The sequence below is a fragment of the Telmatherina bonti genome (genome assembly GCF_933228915.1).
Source record: "Telmatherina bonti genome assembly, chromosome: 1".
Lineage (NCBI taxonomy): Eukaryota > Metazoa > Chordata > Actinopteri > Atheriniformes > Telmatherinidae > Telmatherina > Telmatherina bonti.
This window is the reverse complement of record NC_136619.1, coordinates 17505922-17530316: the sequence shown is the minus strand read 5'-3', so window position 1 is coordinate 17530316 and position 24395 is coordinate 17505922. Positions and strand designations below refer to the sequence as shown.

At 38.2% G+C, this 24395-nt stretch overlaps 1 protein-coding gene across 1 annotated transcript in view; it reads left to right on the top strand.

The window, feature by feature from the left end:
* Positions 1–1350: 1350 nt before the first annotated feature.
* Positions 1351–24395, top strand: part of unc13c (unc-13 homolog C (C. elegans)) — a gene marked incomplete at both ends in the record, with an annotated part of 106411 nt that continues 83366 nt past the window's right edge. Inside the window, 7 exons of the mRNA XM_079242494.1 lie at positions 1351–5461; positions 12985–13007; positions 13613–13659; positions 14588–14666; positions 17308–17379; positions 21348–21567; positions 22512–22739. Of these exons, the coding sequence (XP_079098620.1) occupies positions 1351–5461; positions 12985–13007; positions 13613–13659; positions 14588–14666; positions 17308–17379; positions 21348–21567; positions 22512–22739 (4780 nt within the window). The remainder of the gene's footprint in view (positions 5462–12984; positions 13008–13612; positions 13660–14587; positions 14667–17307; positions 17380–21347; positions 21568–22511; positions 22740–24395) is intronic.

Sequence of the window (24395 nt, the reverse complement as noted above, 5' to 3'; positions counted from 1 at the left end):
TGCTGAGGTCAACAATAAAAGCTAACTGTGGTACTGTGTTTCATAGCTTGTTTACAGTGAGCATGCCTCTGTGTTCATGAGACTGTAGATCCATCAAGCTTTAAATCCCAGAACTAATGTGGAGCAGCTGTCAGATCCTCTGCACAAAATTACTCAGTTGACCAAATTCTCTTTGAAGAACACATACACCTTTCTGAGCCACTACATGCAATTGGAAATTAAAGAAAGCATGCATCATGCAAATTTCTTTTTTTTCCAGTAGTGTAAGGATGTCATTTTGTCTTTTTTCCAACTACATGTTAACCATACTACTTAAACAAACTGGGGGATTAAGTGTTCAACAATATGATTGATTTGCTTGATCATTTTATTTAGTGGAGAAAACCACACAATTTAACCCAAATTTGGTATATTGAAAATCAAAATTCACATTTTTGAATTAAGTTTCACTATTTACAAAAATGGTATGCTGAAAAAGAAAAAGGTTGTAAAATTCTGTCTATTGAGATGAAATATTACCTTTAACATTTTCAGACAAACCAGATATTTCTATAACATTAGTAGTTTTAAATTATGAACTGAGTTTAGTTCAAAACTTCCTTTGTTCCTCACACACTCCGACAAGAATATTGTAGCTCTGAAGCAATTAAAATAATTGGCTTGCTTCAACTGTAGAAGCTGGATACATCAGTGTCTCTACTAGTTCAACTGACCCTGAATAAGACATGGACATATACTTGGCTTTGTACACACTGATGTCTGTCTTGTCCTCTTTCATCCTTGAAAAACCAACATGCAACTAACATGTTGTTTGGGATATCTTTCCTATTTTTTATGTCAAATGTTAGACTGTAAACCAAACACTGAAAATACAAAAAATAAAGAAAAAAAAAAGATAATATTGCATAAAGATAAAAAAAAATTAAATAATACTGCATAAAAACTGCATTTGTTTTAATTTAAACAAAATGTTCTGTGTGAATCTTGGAGACAGCTTAACTGAAGACATTATGACAATATGCCCATTTAGGATTTTACAAATTGGCTCCTTAATTGACGAAAGTAGAATAATAATTTGGAATTTGTTTTGATTGCATGCGAGAACCTTCAGTCATACTACAAAACAAATGTACTTTTCTTTTTGTTTTACAGAGAGATGTTCCTGTTCGGGAAGAAGGCCACTGGATTTAAAAGTTTCTGCAAGTCACTGCATGGACTTTGCTTTTAGCGATTGCAAGCTGGGCTCCTACTTTCAACCACAGGCTGATTGTGCTTGACTAGCCATCACCGCATTCCACGCCAACTTCTTCTTTCACTGGATGATATAAAAAGTCCACCGGATTGCCATCCATGGTTTCTGCCCTAATCCAGACTGTATCATCCTATATTGAAAAGATTTGCAAAGGAATGTTTACAAAGAAATTGGCAAACCCAATAAAGAAGAAAGAAAGAAGTGAAAATAAAGAGCCCAAATTGACCTCTGATTTGCAAGCACACAATCTAACTCTCTCTACCACTCTGAAGACTACAGTAAAAAAGATTTCCAAATGCTCTTCGGCACGTAACATATCGCTTGAAGAAGACGACGGAAAGAACGACTGCTCATCTTTGTCACCCACTTTTAGTTATCGTGTAGCTATAGCAAATGGACTCCCAAAAAACTCTCTGTTTTTGAATAATAATGAAAGTATCTTCCCTGAGGTTCTTTCAATTGATAGCAGCTACTCTGACTCCTTGAGTGAGACAAAACCTGTCCGGAGACTGGATGAGCATAAATCACACACTATGCCAGTAAGACGGAACAGGAAGAGCCTTATCAGTTTGGCTCCCTCTGATGGCAGTTCTGAAGGTGAACGAGTGGAACGATCCAGTTTACATACACTTAGACTGGGTGCTCTACGTAAGTTAAGAAAATGGAAAAAGAGCCAGGAATGTGTTTCCTCAGACTCTGAGGTGAGCAACTGGAGGAAAACCTTGGGTATCCGCAGCAAATCCTTAGATCGTGCTGGACGGCAGCAAAAAAGCTCAGCTCTGGAGCCTGGTTCATCATCAACAGGCTGCATCAGTCAGACCCAGGATGTTATGGAAATGATCTTTAAGGAGCTTCAGGGGATCAGCCAGATAGAGACTGAACTATCTGAGCTTCGTGGCCACGTCAACGCACTAAAGAGCTCCATTGATGAGATCTCCAGTAGTGTGGAAGTAGTTCAGAGTGAGATTGAACAGCTTCGCTCAGGATTCGTCCAGTCTAGAAGGGAAACGCGTGATATTCATGACTACATAAAACAGATTAGCCACCAGGCCAATAATTCAACCTTGCGATTTCTCAATGTTCCTGAAGAAAGGTCAGAGAAAACAGAAAATCTAATATATAAAATACTAAAAGACAAAATGGGTTTCATTGATGCCCATAAAACAATTAAAATTGAGTTAGCTCATAGGTTAGGGCAGCAAAGGGAATGTTCTAATGCAAAACCCCGTCCTATTATTGTCATTTTTGCAACACCCCAAGATAGGGATATAGTCTTGAAAAAGTGCTACAAACTAAAAGGAACAGGTATTACAGTTTCTACTGATAGCTTAACTCATGATGGAAAAGAGAGAAAGGACAAAACAATGTCATCCTCACAAACCTATGAAAGCATGGATATAAAGGTTTCAGGAAAGGATAAAGTGGTGGAAAGTGATGACTGGGACTCAATGGATAGTGATAAAGAACTGGATGAATTGAGCAGAAATAAATATGCAATGGTCATTTCAAAGCCTGTTCACAAGGCCAAATCAGACAAGAGGAGGTCCCATGACCATAGCCGGCCAGGAGATGAAGCAGGCTACTCAGGCACAGTTCACTATGCTGATGACTCTCACTATGACCCAGATAAGCATGCCAAGGCCTACTATTCTGATTTGACTCCTGGCTGGCTTTCCCAAAGTGACTACTCGACCCCAAAACTTAGCCGTTCTGAGTCTGACTGTTCAAAACTCTGTCAGTCATACTCAGAAGACTTCTCTGAGAGTCAGTACTTCACGAGAGCAAATGGCTGCTCCCTGCTGTCCTCCTCTGATCAGGAATTGTGGCAGCGAAAACAAGAGGATATGGCATCATCTTGGTATGCTAGCCCTAGCCATCCTCTCAGTCATGATAATCAAACTTATGAACATAATGAGGTTGAGACAACAGAAACTATTGATAGTGGGGTTAGCAATGGACTTGTCTGTGTGTCTGGGGACAGAAGCCATTATAGCGGCTCCCAACTGTCTTTACAAGGTGATCTATCACCATGGAAAGACTGGCATCATCTAGAGCAGGGTGCAGACTCTGGTTTGGAGGCCTCCATTGAGGTTAGCAGCCCCTTTGACCCATCAACCATCCCTGGTTTTCCAGAGAACATCACTAAATGTCAGGAAGTTGATTTGCAGTTTGAGGGAGATGAGGAATTCATGATGCTAGACAGAGAATCTTCTTTACCACCTATAACCACCCACATTATCCCTCCTATAACAGAACGGGAATCTGTTAAAACCTCTGGCCGACAGTCCAAAGAGAGATGTAAGGTAATCGCAAAAGAAAGCACGAAGGTGTCATCAAGAGATGCACCTAAAGCTGCTGCTAAAGTGACACACAAGCAAAGTAAATTGACTCCTAAAGAAGAAACCACCAAAACAATACCAAAGGACAGTCCCAAGGTATCTGCTAAGGTTTCATCAAAGGTATCCTCTAAAGCAGTCCCTAAAGAATCAGCTAAAGAGTTATCACAGTCAGCCACTAAAGACAGCTCTCTGTCTATCCCCAAAGATAGTCCAAAAATCACACCTAAAGAGACCATAAAGCCAGTGGTTAAGGAAGTCTCCAAAGTAATATCAAAGGTAAGTTCTGCTGAGGCTGTCAAGGTAACTTCTAAACCAACACCAAAAGATAGTCCTATAATGACACCTAGAGAAAGTCCTAAAGACTCACCTAAAGAGAGCCCTAAATTAACACCAATTGACACTCCCGTTTTGACACCTGACTCAACTCCTAAAGAGTCCCCTAAAGAGTCTCCTAAAGTCATTGCTAAGGACCCCCCTCAAGCAGCATCAAAAGAACCCTCACAAGTTGCTTCAAAAGAAAGTGTAAACGTTCCTGCTAAAGAAATTACCAAAGAAGCTTCAAAAATACCCCCAAAAGAGACCCAAAAAGAGATACCTAAGGTAGCTTCTAATGAGACAGGAAAAGTGCACAATAAAGAAATTTCTAAGATTTCACCTAAAGAACCTCCAAAAGTTGCAGCTAAGGAGAGTCCAAAGGTGATGCCCAAAGAGAGTCCTAAAATAACTCCAGCAGAGGCACCTACAGTAGCACCCAAAATGGCCTCAAAAGATGCTGCAAAAGAAACCCCTAAACCTGCAAAAGAAACCCCCAAAACAGGTCCCAAAGAAAAATTCCCTGAAATTGATGTTAATCATAGTTTTCATCAGACCCAAACCAAGTCTTCAAGTATGTATCGCAGCCAGAGTGAGATACGGACAGAGAAAGTTGAGGAAGTTCCTAAGTCTTGGAGCAGCAGACTTAGCATTGATCTTAGTGAAAAGTCGTTCGGCTTTGGCTTCGGATCCACACTTCAAAGAGCTAAATCAGCTCTGGAAGTTGTCTGGAAATCTGGCTCACAGGGTTCTCCTGCTCCTCCAGAGGAAACAACCAACTCCTCTTCCACATTTATGGGGCGTTTCCGCACCCTGTCCACTTCTACTGCAAATAATTCGAATACTACAGTAGACTCAGATCTTCACACAGAACCTGTCAGCTATAAAGCAACAGAAGAGAAAACAGATCCAGAAGTTGTAGAACAACCAGTGGACAGTGAGACACATTATGTTGAAGTGATGGAGCAAGTGCTAGCCAACCTGGAAAACAGGACTAACTCGAATGAGCCTGAGGAGAAAGCTGAAATTGTACAAGAGTTTGAGACTTCTCAGGACTATGATGTGACTGATGATGTCGAGACTTCTCAAGACAATGATGCCTCTCAAAATATTGAGTCTTCTCAAGACTTTGAAGCCCCAGATGATTCTGAGGCGACTAAAGAGGCTTGTGTTCTGGAGTATGACTGCAGCTTGGATGAGCAGTATGATGAAGAGTACGGTGAGGATTATGAAACCCAACTCACTGAGGACACTGCTGAATATGATGCAATGGTAGAGTATGTTGATGTCGAAGAACCGGAGACGGAAGACAATGATGTCACAGAGGAGATGGAAGAGGGTGATGAAGAGTTAGAAGAGGTAGAGGAGATAGCGGAAGAGGCTGCTGAGGTGTCTGAAAAAATGGAAGAACAGCAGGAGGATGAAAACTATAATGTTCCAGAGGAGAAGCCTGTGGAAGCACCACCTAAGAAACGTGTTCGACCCACATTCAAGGAGGCAGCACTGAGGGCCTACAGGAAACAGATGGCTGAATTGGAACAGCAGATCCTTGCAGGGGGTATGGATTTTCCGTTTTTATTGTATCACACAATCCCATTTTAATTTCCTATAGTGCTACAAGGGTCTTTATTGAGAATGAAATGTTATGAAATGATGATATTAGAAAAACAACTACTGGCATAAACAAAACATCTGGAACTTTATTAATAATGTAGCCAATTTTGGCAGATCATTGGCTTTAATTACGAATGCCTAACATGACTTCACTAAAAATTTTTAAGCTTTGCTAGAACAAAAACAGACAAAATGCAAACACTGATGTCAGGGAAAGAGCATCATATATTTACAGTGTCATAAATTGCATTTGATGGTCAACAGTCAAGTATTCAGTGTCAGATAATGGCACGTTCTTAAATAAAGTAGCAATGTTGAGTGTGACCAATGTTTTTCTGACATCGTCATTGCTTAGTGGGGTTCTCTATAGGTGTATTGGACCTGTTGGCAATAAGAATGTTGTGGATTATTTAGCAGTAGATAGTGTTTCTAGGGATAGGACTATCAAAAATGCTTTACTAGTCTTCATCAGCAAATTGCAATGACTAGAAATAAATAATCTCAGATTGTTGTGGTACACTTGAAGTAAAAGTTTAAGTTAAATCCGCATATATTGGTTTAATTACTAACTATTGAGAATACATGTTTGTACTGAAGTCCAAGAAATTTATAGAAATGTGTAGAGCTAGTTCTGCTCTTTGTCCTTTGTCCTATCATTCTTTTGTTTCACTAAAGCAGCTAGTTTAAAGCAAAGTACTGCATCGCTGATTGGTCAGAGCTTGCTAACAAAAGAAAAAAAAAGAAAAGAAAAGAAATTGCTGGGAAAAGTCTTCCACCTGGTATAAAAAAAAAACAAAACAAAAAAACAGGAGGGAATTTCCACTCCTACTTAAACCCAAAAGCTCTTGACCTACATATTTTGCTGCAACTGTGGTACTTACAGTAAGGTTGTCTAGTTCAAGAAATGCAGGCTGTGAATCAACACTGGCTGTGTGTGAAATGTTTTTTCTGTTGAAATTATACGAATATATTTTATTTGAGATATAGTATTGCACAATGTGGTTTGTCTAAATATAGAGCTTGTTTGTTAGAGTTATACTAAGAGGGCATTAAGTTGTCCTTTTATTGTGACATATGTTGACTGTCACACAACTTTCATTCTTTCTTCCTGAGTCGGTATCAACCAATCCCACAACATTGCAAAAGATCCAAGAATGTGGTAATGATGAAATTGGGGATAGAATATTTCAATTTTACTATAGAAATGTAATCATTTGTGAAGCATGGAATATCAAAGAATTTACCATGAAAGCTGCCTACAGTTTCTGTGAAGCTTTTGGTAAGGTTTTAGTGTTGCGTTGTTAAAAACATAAGAGCACCTTCTATTGAACTAATTTTCTCTGAATGTTTGAGCAGCAGCTGCAGGCAGTTCCAAAGTAGACCTGTGCAAAAATATTGGTTGTTGTTTACAAAACTATTTATAGAAAAGATTGGTGCACATTGAAAATACAAATAACAGGAGAGATGAAAAGTAGGTTGAACACATGTCTATGACGCTAATCTCAGCTGTTTTAGCTGAAGGCCAATATAGAGAAAGTACGGCTCCTTGATGCAGCTGTTGCAGGTTCGAATACCAGTTTTTAGTTTTCTTACATCTTGCCCCTCTGTCTGTACATTTACCATTTTTGTATCATATATTTTCATTAAGCCAAAGTTATTGAGATTTGTGATCAGTATCACCTAGTCCATAACCTATTGTCCTCCATTACTGCTTGATAGTGACCATTGTTAGATAGTAGTGATATAGTTGTGTTGGCAAAAAACTTTTTCTCTCCCAAGGCATAGAAGACCAGTCTATGTTGTCTTCATCATAAAAATTGTTGGAGCATCCCGATGAATGAAGCAAACAACCTTAGCTTAAGTTAAAATAAGCTTAAAATAAGCTTCTCAAGTGTTATTGATGGCTTCTTGCTTAGCAGCCACAATCTTGACAGGAGAAAGTACAGCTACAGCTCTTATCATATCATGAAATTTAATAAACCATTGAGATGGCAGATGCTTACAGAGAACGACCCTAACTAACAGAAACAAAGTGATTTACTAACCTTTAATGAAGCAATCATTACAATCTTTGGCATGCTTATCTCCTTTTGATTCCTGCAAAAGGTTTACAAGCAGCTTCATCTTTTAGTAAATCCCTTGGCTTGATCTCCCTTTTCTGTGGTCTGACAAAAAATATAGTTGCAGTTTATCAATTTGACTGAAACAGCCTGTCCAACTGGACTTTTGGGCTTTTTTTTGTCCTTTGTTAATTTTGTCATCTGCATTCCACTAAATATCCATATTTGCCAGAAAATTTTAGATCAGTGCTATTCTCGCAATGGCTACAGTAAATATCATTGCTCCTCAGGAGTCCCATAAACGTATTTGAATATAAATGCTTGCTTTTTGTGTCATTATGATTAGATGTAAATTAATTATCATGTTATGATTATACATATTAAATCTGGCTATTACATGTAATTTTTTTGCAGTAAAAAAGGTTTTAAATGATTTTAGGTCAACCTTTTAATGTTGTACATACAACTTTACACTTTCTTTTCTACTTCCACATAACTTTATACATGCACAACCAGCATAATTTTTATCCTGAAAGTTCATATCCAGCATAAAAATATAAGTATATTAAGTAATATACTTAATTAGTTTAATGTTAATTTTGTGTCGATTAAAAAGGCATTTGCTACAAATTCCTCATTAAATCCATTCCTTGATCTCTCGTAGCTGATGTTTGCTTCTCATACTTGAAGTCTGAAGTGTGCTGGTTGAGTCATGTGGGAGCTGTGAAGGGAGTTTTAGCAATGCTGCTACTTCTGCTAGGCCTGTCTTCAACTGGCTACAGCAGTGTCTGTATTCAGATGCTAATTCACACTCCCAAGGGCATTCTGTAACCAGGTCAGCCTTGCTTGGAATATTTATAGAGGTCTGCTGCTAGTGAAGTTTGCTGTTTCCTCCTGGGGGAGCAGAAGAGGTAGACCCTCTTTATGCTTAGTGCATCAATTCTCAAAAAAATGTTGATATGAAGAATGCAGAAATGGAAAAAAAAAGGAGTATCTGTTATTTTCATAGGTGAATCCATCCAATTCAAAGCAGTGGCTGATTCAGTATGAGGGGGAACACCGGTAGGAATTCTCTGCCAAAGTTTATGATAGCTCTATAACTTTGTAGAGCTTTAATATTCATATTAAACACTTAAAAAGTTATAATATTTTAGTGATCTGCTGAGTCATGGCCAGTACCATCATGTTGGGACTTTTCATCCTGTTTTGCATCAGTATAACTCAACCAACTTTGGTTCTTTATCTAAATATACAATTAAAACCTGAAAGTAAACATTAAAACAAATTTGATGAACAACAATAAACCCTCTGACATTATATAGCCATTACTGTAGTTGTGTAATCTTCGGGAGAGGGAAATAATGTTGTCATGTGTCATAGTTTGAGTAATCAGAGGGACAAGCAGTGATCAAATTGGTTACACGGGCCTCCAGGAGAATTAGCTCTCATGTCTCACTCTGAATTCTAATATTTCACCAAATCCTGGAGGCTACAACCTGCACTAAAAACATTTCTTGTTTCTCTCATGTTTAAGCACAGATATGTCTTCTCTTAAACAGCTTATATTTATTAAAGTTTCAGCTTTATTAGGGTGTTGATTACATGAGATGTGTTCGTGTTACTGCCATCTGTTTTCTACACGCCAACTTGGGTGTGTTTTTAAAACTGAAATAACAAGATTCATCAGCCACGGCACAAGTTGTGTCAAGTTACATAATCACTAAAAACAGTTTATTTGAAGATTTTAGTTTAGAATATTCTTCATTACATTAATACACATTTACATAATACACAAATATAAATATTAGATGACATTAGAGTAGGCAGGAATTTTGTAAGAACTAAAAAAAATCTGATAAATAAATATATTAAATATATGTTAAATAAAAAAAAATCAGCTTTATGATCAATCCTACTGACATAGTTGAATGGTTAAGGCTGGTACCTATCAGCACTTTGGATGATTTATATGATCAAGATACTTGGTTTATTTTCAATGCACAATATTAGTTATGAATTCAGAAGTCTAAATATGCTGCTTTATCTTTTTTTTTTTTTCTTTTTATTGCTTTTTGGTTAAAATCACATTTTAGAACTTTGTCATGATTTTAGAATATTTAAGTTAATGCATTTTTATTTTTAAAAAGAATATTGGATGTTGTCAATTCATATCTTTAATACAGCCATGCCAGTAATGCACAGCTGTATGTAATTATATTAATGATGCTCAGTTCAGCTGTGTTACTGAAGCCAGAGGTGTCCATCCCCGGACGTTGAGGGCCACTATCCTGCAGGTTTTCGATGTATCCCTGCTTCAACACACCTGACTCAAAAAATGAGTCATTGTGCAGGACTTCATAAGGTGTTAAAGCTGGGAAAACATGCAGGGCAGATGCCTCAGAGGAACAGCGTTGGACACCCCTGACTTAAACTATGGCAGTGAGCCAGTGGAAACAATACCTGTACCTGATGAAACATCTAAATTAACTTCAGAAATTAAAAATGCAATTAGTAACACCTGTAGTTTTTGCAAGCACCACTGCGAAATTGAAACAATAGTGGTTATAAGCAGTATCCAGAAACAAGGCAAGGCTGGTTCCCTGCTGTGAATTTTGTAAAACCATTGTCACCGTACTGCAAGTAGGACAATGCTAAGTAGATTTGGAGCTACATTATAAAAGTTGACTTTAACGAATATTCACTGAAATTGTTTTCCTCTGTTGTTTCTTTTTCATGTAGAAATTTAAGCTAGTTCATAGTAGGAGTATATTAGAACTATTACTAGCATGACTAATATGTCAAAACAATATATCAATATGTTAAAAAACTAATTCACTGTAGTTTTATTAACATGTAATCTTAATGCATAGTATTAATTTCCTCTGGTCCTAACCATTTGAGACAGACACTAAAGCATAACGGTGAACATTTGTTGGAAAATACTAGACTTGCTTGACATTTTGTGGTCAGCCTTGTCATTGCTGCTTTTGAACGTGTAATAATCGTGCATTACAGTTTTAATGACAGAGGAAACACAAGCATATCTTATTTATCAAAGGAAAGGATAATTGATAATACAGTGATTTTACAGTTTTTAGCACAAATGAGAATTTAAAACAAAACACAATATTTACTAGAAATGACTTTGATAGACTCTGATTTTGTGAAACTGATAAGTTTTGAACTGTCGACAGTATTTAATTACCAATGAAAGTACTTCTTCATCTTCAGTTTTGACACTTAGTCTAACAGTTTTTTTAAAGCCTCGACCCCCATCTCTTTGGCTAGTTCAAGGCAGTGATCCTACTTCTCTGCAGTCTTTGACCCTCTCCTGCACTGCAATCTTTGTGCAAGGTGTGTAAAATCTTTTTGTGCACTGGTGCAGATAAAAAACAAAACAAAGAAAAATAACCTTGAAAATGTTATCACAATCGCCCTGTACCCTGGGCTTTAGATACTATTACTATAGCAGTAGAAAATCCTTCCAGTATGAGTGTGATAAAATATTGAAAAGGATATTACCGTGTAAGAGGTATGCATATATATTATTTTACTACTATTTTTATTGTGTCAAATTTATATAGCTGCTACTGCCACAAAACTGCTCCCAGTTTTTAGGCTTTGCCTTTTTGCAACACATAAAACATTTAGGATTTGTTCGTTCACATTTGTCGTCAATCTAACCTTTGTTCAGGTACCTTGAGCTTCAAAGTAAGAAAAGAGCTTTTCAGAGATTGTCACAGTCCTTTTGTCAGGATATCCTGTGTTTTATAGGAGCTGCATGGAAATACCCTCATGCCCTGGAGTACTGACTGACTTGGCCTGTGATCGTGACACACTGTGTCACAGTGCTCAAAGCTAAAAGAATTTGTAAAAACATGAGCTTTTGGGAGTCATTTATATTTTATTTATTTATTATTTTTTTCTGCTGGTATAGAGGATTTCTTCTCTCATTGCATGTGTTTAAGTGGAGACGCTGTAGTGCCTCTGTGCAAACTTGTGCTTGAAGCGCTCTTCCAGAGAACACACTTTTCTTTCCCCCCTGGATGTGTTGGGGCATTTGTCAGTCTTGGGAGCATTATCAACCAGGTGCAAGCTCTTTCTGCTCTGGAGTGCCTTGATCTATGTTCTGTGTGTTTGCGTGTGTCGACACGAAAACTGAAAGGATTTACAGCTACTGTTGCCGCCTCAGCAGTGCTTTGCTTCACACACACACACACACATATAGAGCTTTTCTACCAATCAATTACATTTTTGTTCCACAGATTTAAGGCACCTGTGAAATGAGGTTTATATCAGCAGCCTGTGGCCTATCTTTGTGGTCTGGCTTTATCTGGTGCTGCTGCAGACCTGCTGGTAGAGTAGATGACTCTGTCTTGTATAGCTGTGCTGAAAGTAGCTTCGCTGATTGCTGTCCAAGGTACCACAGTTTGACTCTCTTTCAGTGCAGTTTTGAAGCTTGAGTTCAGCTTTTGGTTTAAATAATGATTCACTGACATATCTTTGCACAGTATATAAAAACATCTAATTTATATGAGCAATGTAATTTATGCAATAAAAATGGCACTATTGTCTTGGTATCAATGCTTCTAGTAATTATTAAGCACACTTGTGGGGAACACTAATAGTACTTAGAAAAAACAACTTCTGGATAAAGCCATACATCCAGAAACACACCCACATATTGTGCTATCCATCTTTGTTCAGGTTCAATTTTTTTTTTTTTTTTTTTTTTCAAATAGTTGTTCATTGATAGTGTTTCAAATAAACAGATAAAAACAAGACAAATCACAGTAAGACTGCAAGTATAAAGTTGTTTTCCTCTAATAGATGCTGTTATATACACAGCTGCTTGTCAACAAAAACCAGTTTGGTGTGTCCTTTTAATCGGAGTAGCAATTTGATCTTTCTCTTGTAGACAGCTGCCTTCTGAATGTAACACATTATATTGTGATTATGGTGCCATATATCACCCATGGATCAATAGCACAGTAATTACACTTCTGCAGTCTTGGCCTCATGTTGTTGTCCTGAAAATGGCAACATGATACCATGTGCATATGCTTGCTTAATGTTCCATGTCTCCACAGTTGTGTCTTAGTGCCAGTAATGGTATCAGTCAAAGGCAGACAGTATGCTTTTTAAAATATGTGCATTTTTTTCCCAAATGAAACACGTGTGGAAGGAATAATCTCCATTTTTTGAACATTTATCCATTTTTCCTTTGTTCAAAGCCATTCTCCCTGAAGTGCATGTTAACACTGTGGCTCCAATTCTGCATAACTCCTTTTGGCAAAACAGATGTGTGTCATCAGGCGGTAAACGTAGATCAGTGTGTTATAAGCCTCTGTATTGTCTAATGAACTAATCTCTCACTCTTCACCCTTTTCTCATTTTCTCCTTTCAGACATCAGTGCTTTGGATACTCAGGTTTAAAGTCACTGTTCATATTTAGTTGGACACTTGTGATTTTCTTGCATGTGCATGAGTGGTTTTTGTGGTTTGTAGGGTGACAACATTTGTGTCCTATCAAATTGTAGGTGCCTTTATCTGTAAGTGTGCTTGTGTTTTTGGTGTTTGTGGATGAGTAAAATTGAGAAGGCAGCATGTGCCTTTAAATCATTTTACTGTCACTCAGTGCTGGTAATCCCTTCCTTTGTTTTACTTTCATGAAATGATGTGTTTCAAAATGGGCTTTTGGTCAGTAAGAAGGTAGTGTTACACAACAGGCAGATCTGGCCTGAAGCACCAAAAGCGGCAAAACTCTCAGTCTTGAGCCCAGAAATTACACTGCTGTAGAATAATTTGGTCTTTTGCCTGTCTTTCTCTCCCTCCTTCCTGTCCTCCTTCTCCTCAGCCACTTATCTCATCCTGAACTGACCTGTATTTTCTCCAGTACATTTTCATACTGTCGACTTTTTAAAAAAGTTTCATTTAGCTGCTAGTTGTTTTACGTTTTGTTTAATGCTCTGTATTGTTATTGTTATTCTTATTTTTAGACAATGGTTTGTTTTTTTTTTGCTTTTTATTCGCAGCCTCGCAGTATTTTGGATCCCAAATTGCTCGGCCTGCAGTCTGGAGGGTGAGTGACTGACCAATTTCTAACCTTATTGCATCACAGTTATCAAAATCAGAGTTCTGTCCTGTTTGTTTTAACCCTTATTCTGTGTCACAAGTTGCGGAAATGTCAAAGGTATGCTGTTTCCCCTGAAGGGAGCCCTATAATGCTCACTATTTTGACATACAACAGAGAGAAGATTTACATTGTGTCTTCACAATATTTTAAGATCTTTAACTTTTGTCTTTGGGCTTTAAACATGTGCCAGACTTTTTAAATGATTATTTATTGCAGCTTATTAGCGAAGTCATAATGGAAGATACATGCAATCAGCTGTTTGTTGATGTGGTATATAGCAGCTAACAATCATACTAAGTGACCATTACCTCACTCCATGTTATGACTATCCACTCATTTGCAACAGTGTGTAAGGGCTGCTCGAGCCAGGGTCTTAGGAAAAAAACAGTGGACAGTTCAGCTTGTCACATTATGTATCTGTAGGGTCAGAGCACTGATGTTGGTGAGAGGGCTGACAGAAAAGCTTGGGGAGCTTTATCTGTGTGGAGGCATTGGGGGCTTGGCATCTTGTTGAGGTCATTAAAGAGGCTTTGAGTGACAGCTGAGGTGATGCCAGGGAAAGGAAAGTAGTATTCAGAGTGGAACCTGCACATGGGGATTAGAAAATGGATATGAAGATGGTAAAAAAATTACCTTGGACTGTTCATTTTGGAGGCTACAGTGGGCCCTCACCATTCACGTTGATTGTAGTGTACTGTAGGTGGTCCGCGCCATGTGAAGGGAAGAGGAAGGGGGTAAGACAGCTTCAGAAAGAGGCATGATCCATGGTGTCTGCCAGCTGTGTAAATCAAAGCCCCCTTTCAACGTAGTAATGTCTCCCCCAGCATGGCATTATTATGATATTAATACACCTTAAATCTGTCTGCCTCTCCAGGGCTGGCAGCATACTTTATGGTATTGACAGCATGCCAGATTTACGCCGCAAGAGGACAGTGCCTCTTGTCCGAGACCTGGTGAGTCATCTGCCTCAACAAGGTTATGTGTGATTTATGTTGAATCTATCTAAGTGACCCCATGTTTTACCATAGTAGTGGAATCCTGCACTGTGTAAGTATGGACCCCCACTGAGCACAATATTATCCTTACTGGCAGCTTGATAGGATGTTGTGTATTTTTGTTTAGCGATGGAGTAAGTTTATTATCATGATATATGCCCAATGCTGCAGTAATAACCTGCATCAAAATGATTATTAAATGGTAATTAAAAGAGTTGTGAGGATTCTAAATATGTCCACATTTAGACATGACATGCAAATTAAAGCCATTAAATGATAAAATTAAGTTTGTATAAAGTCAATTGGTGATAAAAGCCGCCACTTAAAATTTGGGCTATTCTCTTTAATGCTAGGAGTGTTAAATGTAAGCATGGCCATATAACTCCGCTGCTTGATTAATTGGTCCAGGAAGTGTATTTAAGACATTACATTACAGCAATTTGTTTTTATTGCAACAAAATGTGTTATGAAATATCCTGCAGAGAAGTCTGTTGAGGCGAGCTCCACTTTTAGCACTGGGCCACATGGTTAGTCCTTCTGACAGACAACAGACTGTCCTGATGCCAGTAACATCCATATGTGTGCATACTCTAACTGTTTGTCTGTTATGTCCTATACAGTACATCTGTCTTGTGTATTGTTTGTTTTTCATCTTCATGTCTTTAAACCGAAACAGTAAGGACAGTTTTTAGTCTATTTTAAAACTGATGATAATGCAGTTTGATGTCATAGACGAGGATGCTGATGAATGTTTATATCACGGTGAACAACATGAGTTGATGCTGTATTTGTCCATATCTCCCATTAAATTAATAACCAACAATGTTTTGGTAAGTATGGGTTGTCGTTTTTTAATTTTTATTTTTAATTTTAATTTTTTTTTTCTTTTTTAATTCTGCGTGTATATTTGCCATTCCTACATGGACCCATAAAAGCTATGGGTAATATTTTTCAGTGAGTTGTCAGATTTCAGCCTCGCCGATGCTTGCCGTTGTTCTCCTTTTTTCTGTTGCTCGGCAGGTGTTGAAAACAAATGTATCTACCTTGAAATGTTGACAACTCAACCCAAAAATATATCTGAGAAGACTTCATTGACTTCTGATTTAACTGTGTGAGGCTTTTAAATCATGTAAAAGTGACACTGAGCAAGCCTTTTACACGTGGGATGAAGTCAGTAGTCAGCAAACAAATTGGTCCCCCTTTCATGCCTCTCCTTTGTCAATGTCCCCCATTTGCTGTGTGATTGCTTCAGGGCAGCAACAGCGTTTGATTGGATAGGACAGCAGGGTTCCCCCAACTTTACAGAGGGGTGCAAAACTAAAAACAACAACAACAAAAAAAAAAAGAAGTTGATCTATTCACAAAGCACTGATAGATAACCTCCAGATGCAGGGTCTCACTCCATTGCCCGCAGCAACCTCAGCAGTGCTGGTGCATGTTGATAAACTTACATCAACACTCACAGTTCATGTAGAGGTCACGTTTTCTCCTACATTCTCCATGGCTTCCATGGATCTTTACCATAGCTGGGCTGTGTAGACAAGAGGGTCGTGGTAAAGACTGATCCAATATTGTCAGCTGTCCGTGTCTGCATTCCTCTGTTACGTAACTTCCCTCAGTATGGGATATATCAATCTGCTCACCCAAACTCAGTGAATATCAGTATAAAACTAATTTACATATACGTGTGTTTCAGTGTGTGTCTGTTTCACATTGATGTTTGTGAGAGTGCCTTGGCTGGGTGTGTACAGGTCTATGTTTGAGTAAGTTGTTGATCGTCGGATATGTATGTGTGTGTGTTCCAAGTGGGCTAGTGTGCGAGTCGGTGTTGTGCAGTTCAGCTGGCTTCACTCATACATGAATGTGTGCGTCTTGTGTTTCTCTGCTTGTGTCAAACTATGTGCAGAGCAGACAGCAGAAAATATGATCAAAGCTTCACCCAACAGATAAATGAATATAAATGCCAAGCATGACTGCAGTTCACTAGCTGCCAGTGCATGAGTTGATAAAGAATCATGCAACAGCTGTATAATCTCTCTTGATGCATAAATGAATCTTTCTCAAGCTCTATGCCCCAAACCAGCAGTCCTGCATGGCAGCTGAGACACCTTTTCGCTCAGTGTGGACAATAAATTCATTTCCTCTGCTGTTTGTACTTTCAGACTTTGCACTTCCTTGTCTGATTCATTTTCTCTTTGTGTTATAATCTCTCTTCATGAATACTTGGAAATTGCAGGCTTTGGTAAGCTAACTTTTTGTTATTTGTCATATTTTATGTGTCTGAATACTATGCCTTCGCCCATAGACAGTTGGGATAGGCTCCAGCTTCCCCGCGACCCTGAATGGATTAAGCGGTTTAGAAAATGAATGAATGAATGAATGAATACTATGTGTATGTTGTTTAATTTTAAGTATATACTTGCATGTAAATGCTTGTTTACATTTAACCAGATATTAATAACCATTTATAAGCTGTTTAACTTTTTGTGTGTTCTCTGTGACACTGTGCATCAGTCCATTTAGAGTCTAAATAATGATGCTGGTTGGTAATTAATTGTTGGTTTTTTTGACATTGCAACTTCTCATCTTCTTGACTCAGACCCTCACTGCTCGAAAGGCAGGCATCTCATTTGCTCTGGTGAACCGTTCCACGCTGAATAACGAGGAACTGGTAAGTACATCAAAATTATTTCTATTATCTGTGATGGGAGTCGAATAAATTACTTGATCTGAGAACTTTGCTTTCCTTCATTTGGATAATTATACATGTTCCCTTTTTTCTCATCTTTCCAATGGAAACTATTGGTGTGGTTTCATCTTTCTTGCTGACAGTGGAATGAAATTGAAGTGCACCCGCACAGGTCATCAGTCCATCACAGGGCTTATCCAAAGCTAATTAACTTCAGCATTGAGCAAACATTATCATTTATTTGGTTTAAGGGAGGAAGTCAAAGCGCCCGCAGGCACACCAACACGCCAGAGTATACCTGAAACAGTTTGTTACTATATGACCTGCTGTTACTGTTTTCCAGAGGTGGTTTTGAAAAGCCAGTTTGTTGTCAAACCTTTACTGCTGTGCTGGCATCTGAAATTGCTATTCCTCAGGATTTGGGATCATGTTGCCAGGAATGCAGACTTCCAAAATGAAAATTAGAGATATTACATTAGTTGTCTGTAGTAGCAGTTTGTCTTTAAATGTACATATGTCCTACCATTATCTGTCTGTCTTTCTTCTCACCATATTTGATTCTGCAGTTTATTACGATCATCTTCATGGACCACGACCGATTCAGCAGCTTTTTGTGCTCATTCTGTTTTAATACTGGGGTTTGATGCATAAATTAATTGGTGGCCTGTTTGTTTTATTTAGACAGTGCTCTGATTAGTCACAGTAACTGTACATTTAGGGTGACTGAGCTATGGAAAAAGTACAGAATGTCTCAATTGATGATGTGAGACACTTTTGTGTTGACCTCCAAAGCTCTCTTTGCATTAATTGATTGCAATTCTTGCCTCCCTGAGGGAAGATGACATAACAGGAGGCTAACAGCAGGAGAGAGAGCAGTTCTCAGCATAAAGAAGAAAGAAGCATACAATTTCATATCCGCTGATGTGCAACAAGCATCTGCCTAAGCCTAAGAGATTACTGGATTTAAACGTGTTCTTTCTGTACTGCACGCACATTTCATTTTTCCAAGAGACCATGAATATGGCCTTGATTTTTTTGTGCTGTGACTTGTGTACATGTTCAAGTCACACACTTGACTTGTTTCTCATGGTCCACGTAGATGGTTACATTTTAACACAGGTAAATGTGTGTGTGGTCTTGATTGCTTTGCAATAGGAATGTTTGTGATTAAAAGTGCTTTAGGATTGAACTATAATGTTGAAGATTAGGGGGGGAATTTTGTGAATGATACAGCATGCTATCTGGTGTTAAAAGGAAGCAGATTTTTTGGCATCTTTATTGATTGTACCTTAGTGGTGAGAACTTGATCTGTGGGGAATACTGTCAAATATTCTGACACAGCGTAAATATGGAAGAGTTTAAATTTTGTTAGGTAGGAACTGATCTGAAAAAAAAAGCTGTATATTGTGTGCTCTTAGAAAGTAGGACAAGCAGATGTCAGAGTTTTATCTGCTGCATTAAGTCCAGCAGAGTGTTTCCTGCGAGAGCTGTGAGAACACTCCGTAAACAACCATATGCTGTGTAATTGTAGAGAAGCTAGAGAAAGACGGGTGAAGGGACGGATGGAAATTAGGCGAGAATGGGGGAAGATCAGAGTAGAAAACCATTTGTCATCAGGACCCCCCCCCCCCCCTGGCCCTGGAGCCACTGCTCAGACAGCCATATTGAACAATATACAATCCCTAGAGAAATAGTTTGAATCTATTTAGAGCGATTTCTTCTTTTAATCTTTTTGTTTTTGTTGTTGCATCGATGATCTCTTCCCTTTTTTTTTTTTCACTTTGCTTTTTACATGCGTCTTTTAGTGGTTTCCAATTTGAAAGTAAATTCACATGTTTGTCATCACGGATGTGTAGGCCACTCTCTCAATGCTATTCTTCTTCTGTGTCATGTTTCCCCTGTATCAGCTTTTTAGAGCAGAAAGGAACATTATGTGTGGGCTGGATAACTGCCTGTGTGTCCACTCAATGTTCTGAGCTCCACGTGATGTGAGCACCACTGCCTTTTTTAACACTGACTGGTCAATGTAAAGAGAGGCCATGTTTACCTGCAGAGACAAGGCATTGACTTTTCCAAAGAATGAAGAATGTTTCGATCTGACAGGAGTCTACAAGTATCTGGAAATAAGATGTGATGTGCCGCTTTAAGTCTCTTCAGATATCATCAGGCGTCGCGTTAGCAGCAAAGTCTACTGTTGATTCTAAAATGCCTACATGAGATATCCCCTAAAGTAGTCTTGGATGGTTTTGGGAATTATTTTCAACAGACACAAATATTAGATTGAGAGTATGCAACTTCAAGATGTCTAAACTGTGTGCATTTTGGCTCTAAATAAAAACACACGTACTCCTAGCTCAGGCTGAAACTGTAAAATTCTTCATGCCAGAGACTGAAGGCTGGAACTGGATGAGGAGGACAGTGCTGTCAATGAAGTGGTTGACAAGGACAATAGGTGGTGAAATTGGAATGGAGGAGTGATAGGAGGAGGAGGAGAGATTAGATTCTTCTCTGTCATGTTGCTCTCAGGCACAGGCTGCAGCTGTCAGTCAGTCCTAGCAGTGTCTTGCACAAAATCACCAGGGTTACCTCACAGTGTTACACATGAGGCTGACACATGCAGCACTCTTCTCACAGCTGCTGCAAAGTGAGGAGACGGAAAGGCAGTGAAAAAAAAAACAGTCCAGAACAGATTGTGGTGTTGAAAGTAATTGTAAAATACCACTCATGCAAAGATGAAAATTCATTATTGCTTCAAAAATGTGGTTTTCCAGATGCACAATGAAACTCTTAACGGGCGATTTGTTGGTAAAATAGAGGCTATGAAAACAGATATTCACCATCTCAGTCAACTCACCGAGGCAAGCTGAGAGTGAGATGGCTCTGGGATTTCCAAAGCTCATAGAAAATTTGATTCATTTACCTCCTACAGGCTGTGTGAGTATTACAGTGGTCAGTATTAAATTGGCGAGTATCTGACTTGTGGGTGCGGCCCATTCTAGTTTGTGTAGATTTCGGATAAGTCTCTGACATTTGCTTCATCTCATCACCCTCAGATTAAAGGGAGATTCCCTCCATCATCCTCTGTGTTTCGTTGGAGTTTCTATATTGTTCAGTAGTCTGTTTGTTGTATCAGCAGCATTACACCTTGTTGTCCTGTCATCTCTGTAAATGTGCATATTTTCAAGTGCGTGTGTTGTACTCGCTAGTGTAATAGTTTTGCTACAGTGCAGAGTTACCATTCTGGTGTTAAAGCATGAAGTCAACACACAGGGGGCCAACAAAGGGGAGGGTCAAGGTGCTCAGAAGTAGAGAAAAGTACTTATTAAAGATTTATTTAACTGCCATAGATCTCCCTGTCTTTCTGTGTCATTCTTGCTCTTTCTAAATCTGGATAAAGCCCACTTTTAAAAACCTTATTTACAACATCCATTGATTCTGCTTTCAAGAATTGGCTAGTCTTTGCCTGTTTGTAAGCCCTGCGAGACGGCAGGACTGCTGCAGTGAAGGGCTCAATTTGAAGAGGCTTCTTTTACACAGCGATCAGTATAGACAGGCCTACTGTAGACTTTATTATTTGGTTTAAGGAGCTTTAGTCTATAAAACACTCAATGTAGACAAAACCTGTGGACATAAGAGGTGCTAAATCCAAGGCTGACTTCTCTAGTAATGATAATGAAACGAGAAAGTTATTTTTTGGAAAATGTAAACTCTTAGATCTCTTGCTCGAAAATAAAAAGAAATTTAAAAACACTGCAGACATAATTAGCAGATTTGTTTTGATCAGTTTGCAATTAGTTAGTACATAAGTGTGCTGACAGTGTCATTTTATTTGGAATGCACCTTTTATAATATTTCAGATTTTTTTGATAAAATCTTACTTAAACAGAGTTAAACAAGTTTCGTATCTTTTCACATATTTTCATATAATTTTTTTCCCGTCTTTCTTTTAGAAACTGCATGTCTTCAAGAAGACTCTCCAGGCTCTGATCTACCCAATCTCATCCACAACACCTCATAATTTTGAGGTGTGGACAGCAACCGCTCCCACCTACTGCCATGAGTGCGAGGGTCTCCTGTGGGGTATTGCCCGTCAGGGGATGCGGTGCTCTGAGTGTGGCGTGAAATGCCATGAGAAGTGCCAGGACCTGCTCAATGCAGATTGTTTACAAAGTAAGAAAGCAAATTAATTTCTGTCTCAACACACTGACAGCCTCAGGCAAAGCATCATTTTCTCACATCTAGTTACACTTTGATGTTAAGATTAACTCATCGGCACTCTCACAAACATGCGACTTAGAGTAAACTTAAAGCAGTTTCATGCATATATGTATGCATCTGTGAGTGAGCTTTTAAACTCGATGAATTTTGCGTAATTAAACAACTTACATACACTCACACACACACACATATATATATATATATATATATATATATATATATATATGTGTGTGTGTGTGTGTGTGTGTATATATATATATATATATACAGTGTGTAAAAATGATGTTAATACTTTTAATGTTACTTTGGCGGCCGTGTTGTACATTTAATTTATGCTCAATCTCTCTTTGCTTAGGGGGGATTTTATGCTGCATTACGAGTCACTCACATTTATTACAATTTCCAATCGTTCGATCAGGCCCTCTCATTGTTACAGGACAGTAGAGGGAAAACAATGTGATGTTTTAATATCATCGTCCTGGCAATGCTCTGATATTGTTAAGGTGATTAACCAAAGTCTGAAGTTGTAAAATTCTGTTTTATAATATTCATAGTATCATAACAATGTGCTGTAACTCAAAATGCGATGCACCCTTTTCACATGTCAATCTTTACTCATTAACACATTGCAGATACATGATGTATTGATCAGATACTGATGGGTAACCAACTCATCTGTGTCTTTTGCTGTATAGACTCACATTTATACAAAATATTATAATCCTATTAGCAGACATTGGATTTAATGAGTTGGTGGGTGATGAAACACGTTTTGTGTTCATCAGACACAATTTAAACATATTTGTTTCAGGAGACAATTGTAGCAACGTGACACAGTGAAGACTTGATCAGTGGACACTGGATTTGAAGTTTGCTAAACTCCTGGTCCTTTTCAGGGGCTGTGGAAAAAAGCTCTAAGCATGGAGCAGAAGATAAGACCCAAACTATCATCATGGCGATGAAAGAACGCATGAAGATAAGGGAGAAGAACCGCCCTGAAGTGTTTGAGGTGATCCAAGAGATGTTTCACATTTCCAAAGAAGACTTTGCCACCCACCTGAAGACAGCTAAGCAGGCTGTGCTGGATGGGACCTCCAAGTGGTCTGCCAAAATCAGCATCACAGGTTATCCTGCTTTCTGATGATATCTGAAAATGCATTATTCATACCGCCCCTCAAACTTAAATTATAAATCAAATCATAATAGGAGATAGATTATAGTTGACAGATTCTATCTGACATTAATAATCAGTTAACACGTAAGTCATGCTCTGATTTTACTGCATGTGGATGTTGACCTGTGAAACACAAGCTTTAACCCTTTACTCCCAATATAAGAAAACTGCAAGCGGTGATGGCAGATCACAAATACTGTTATTCTAATTAGTTTTTACTTGTAATTAATCTGAGTCATCCTGGTCATTGACCTCCTAACACTAAACCACCCGCTGCAATGCATATTTAATCAGGGACAGGCACTGAAATTGATTCTTTGGATCATAACTAAAAACTTTACATTATCTACCTGATCTATTTACTTAGACTTTTGCGTATTTTAGATAACACTTTTAATTTTTACAAGTAGCTGTGGGTTTGGTTGCATATGCAACTCAAGAGCATCTGAGCTGCAAAAGAAAGGTTACGATTCCTTACACCTCATCATGAACAGTTCCTCCTGTTACTGACAGAGATCTTTATGTATTTAGTTTTCTAGCTCACTGGCAGACTAACTGCTTATATAACGAGAACCAGACAAGTTTGTGAAATTTCCTTTCATGTATTTCTTTACTTTTTATGCAGCACGGTAAGTTCCTTGAGTTTGATAATTACTCTTGGTTCATTTCTACATTATTTTCATGTCCAGCATTGCCTCCTTTGTCTTCTTTTCATCAGCCTTCCTAATGAGAGGGAAGCAGACAAAAACTTAATTTGCACAAATTTGGTGTGGTTTTTTTTCATTTCTGCTTACATAACAGAAGAAATGTAGCCTGGTTACTGGTTTAGTTTTCTTTGCTGCAACACAACCTTTTTTCCCCCAGTGTTCATATGCTCTTAATGAAGACATTTTAGAAACGGCCAACATGAAAATCATTATCGAGTAATATAAAAGTATTAATTTGAAATATACAGAATTGCACAATTCTGTATACTTATTTATATGTGGAAATAAAGGAATGGCAGAGATGGGAAAGCAAACAGTAGAACAGTGTGTGAATTGATGAAAAGAAGTAAAATCCATGTGGAAAAAGATAAGGACAAATAAAATCATACAGTATAAAAAGATCCCGTAATTGGATTACTGTCATAAACTTTTGTATTTGCTACTTAAAATATTACTATTATATAAGTTTAGCATTTATTCTTCTTTAATTTCTTCTTTTCTTTTCATAATGTTTTATAAATGTGTCTCTTTCTTTGGCAGTAGTCACCTTATACTCATCTGCTGAAGGATCGTCTCCTCTGTCAGACACAGCTCTCCATGACTTGTGCTGTATGACATGGGGCACAATAAATAGGGAATAGATGCTATCACAGAATTAATGATCTTATAGATCAGTCCCCTGGTATTACTGCTAAACACGACTCAGAAAGAAGCTGAAGAACTTAGAACTGTAACTTTACGCAGGACTCCAGTCCTTTTTTTTCGCAGCAGCTGTGGCCAGCTTGTTTACTGCCCAACTTGCACGTCTTCCAATGTCAATACAAAAGAGAGAAAAAGCAGTGGTAAGTGACGGAGAAGACAGACAGAGAAAGTGGGAAAATGATGGGAAGGAGAGGAAA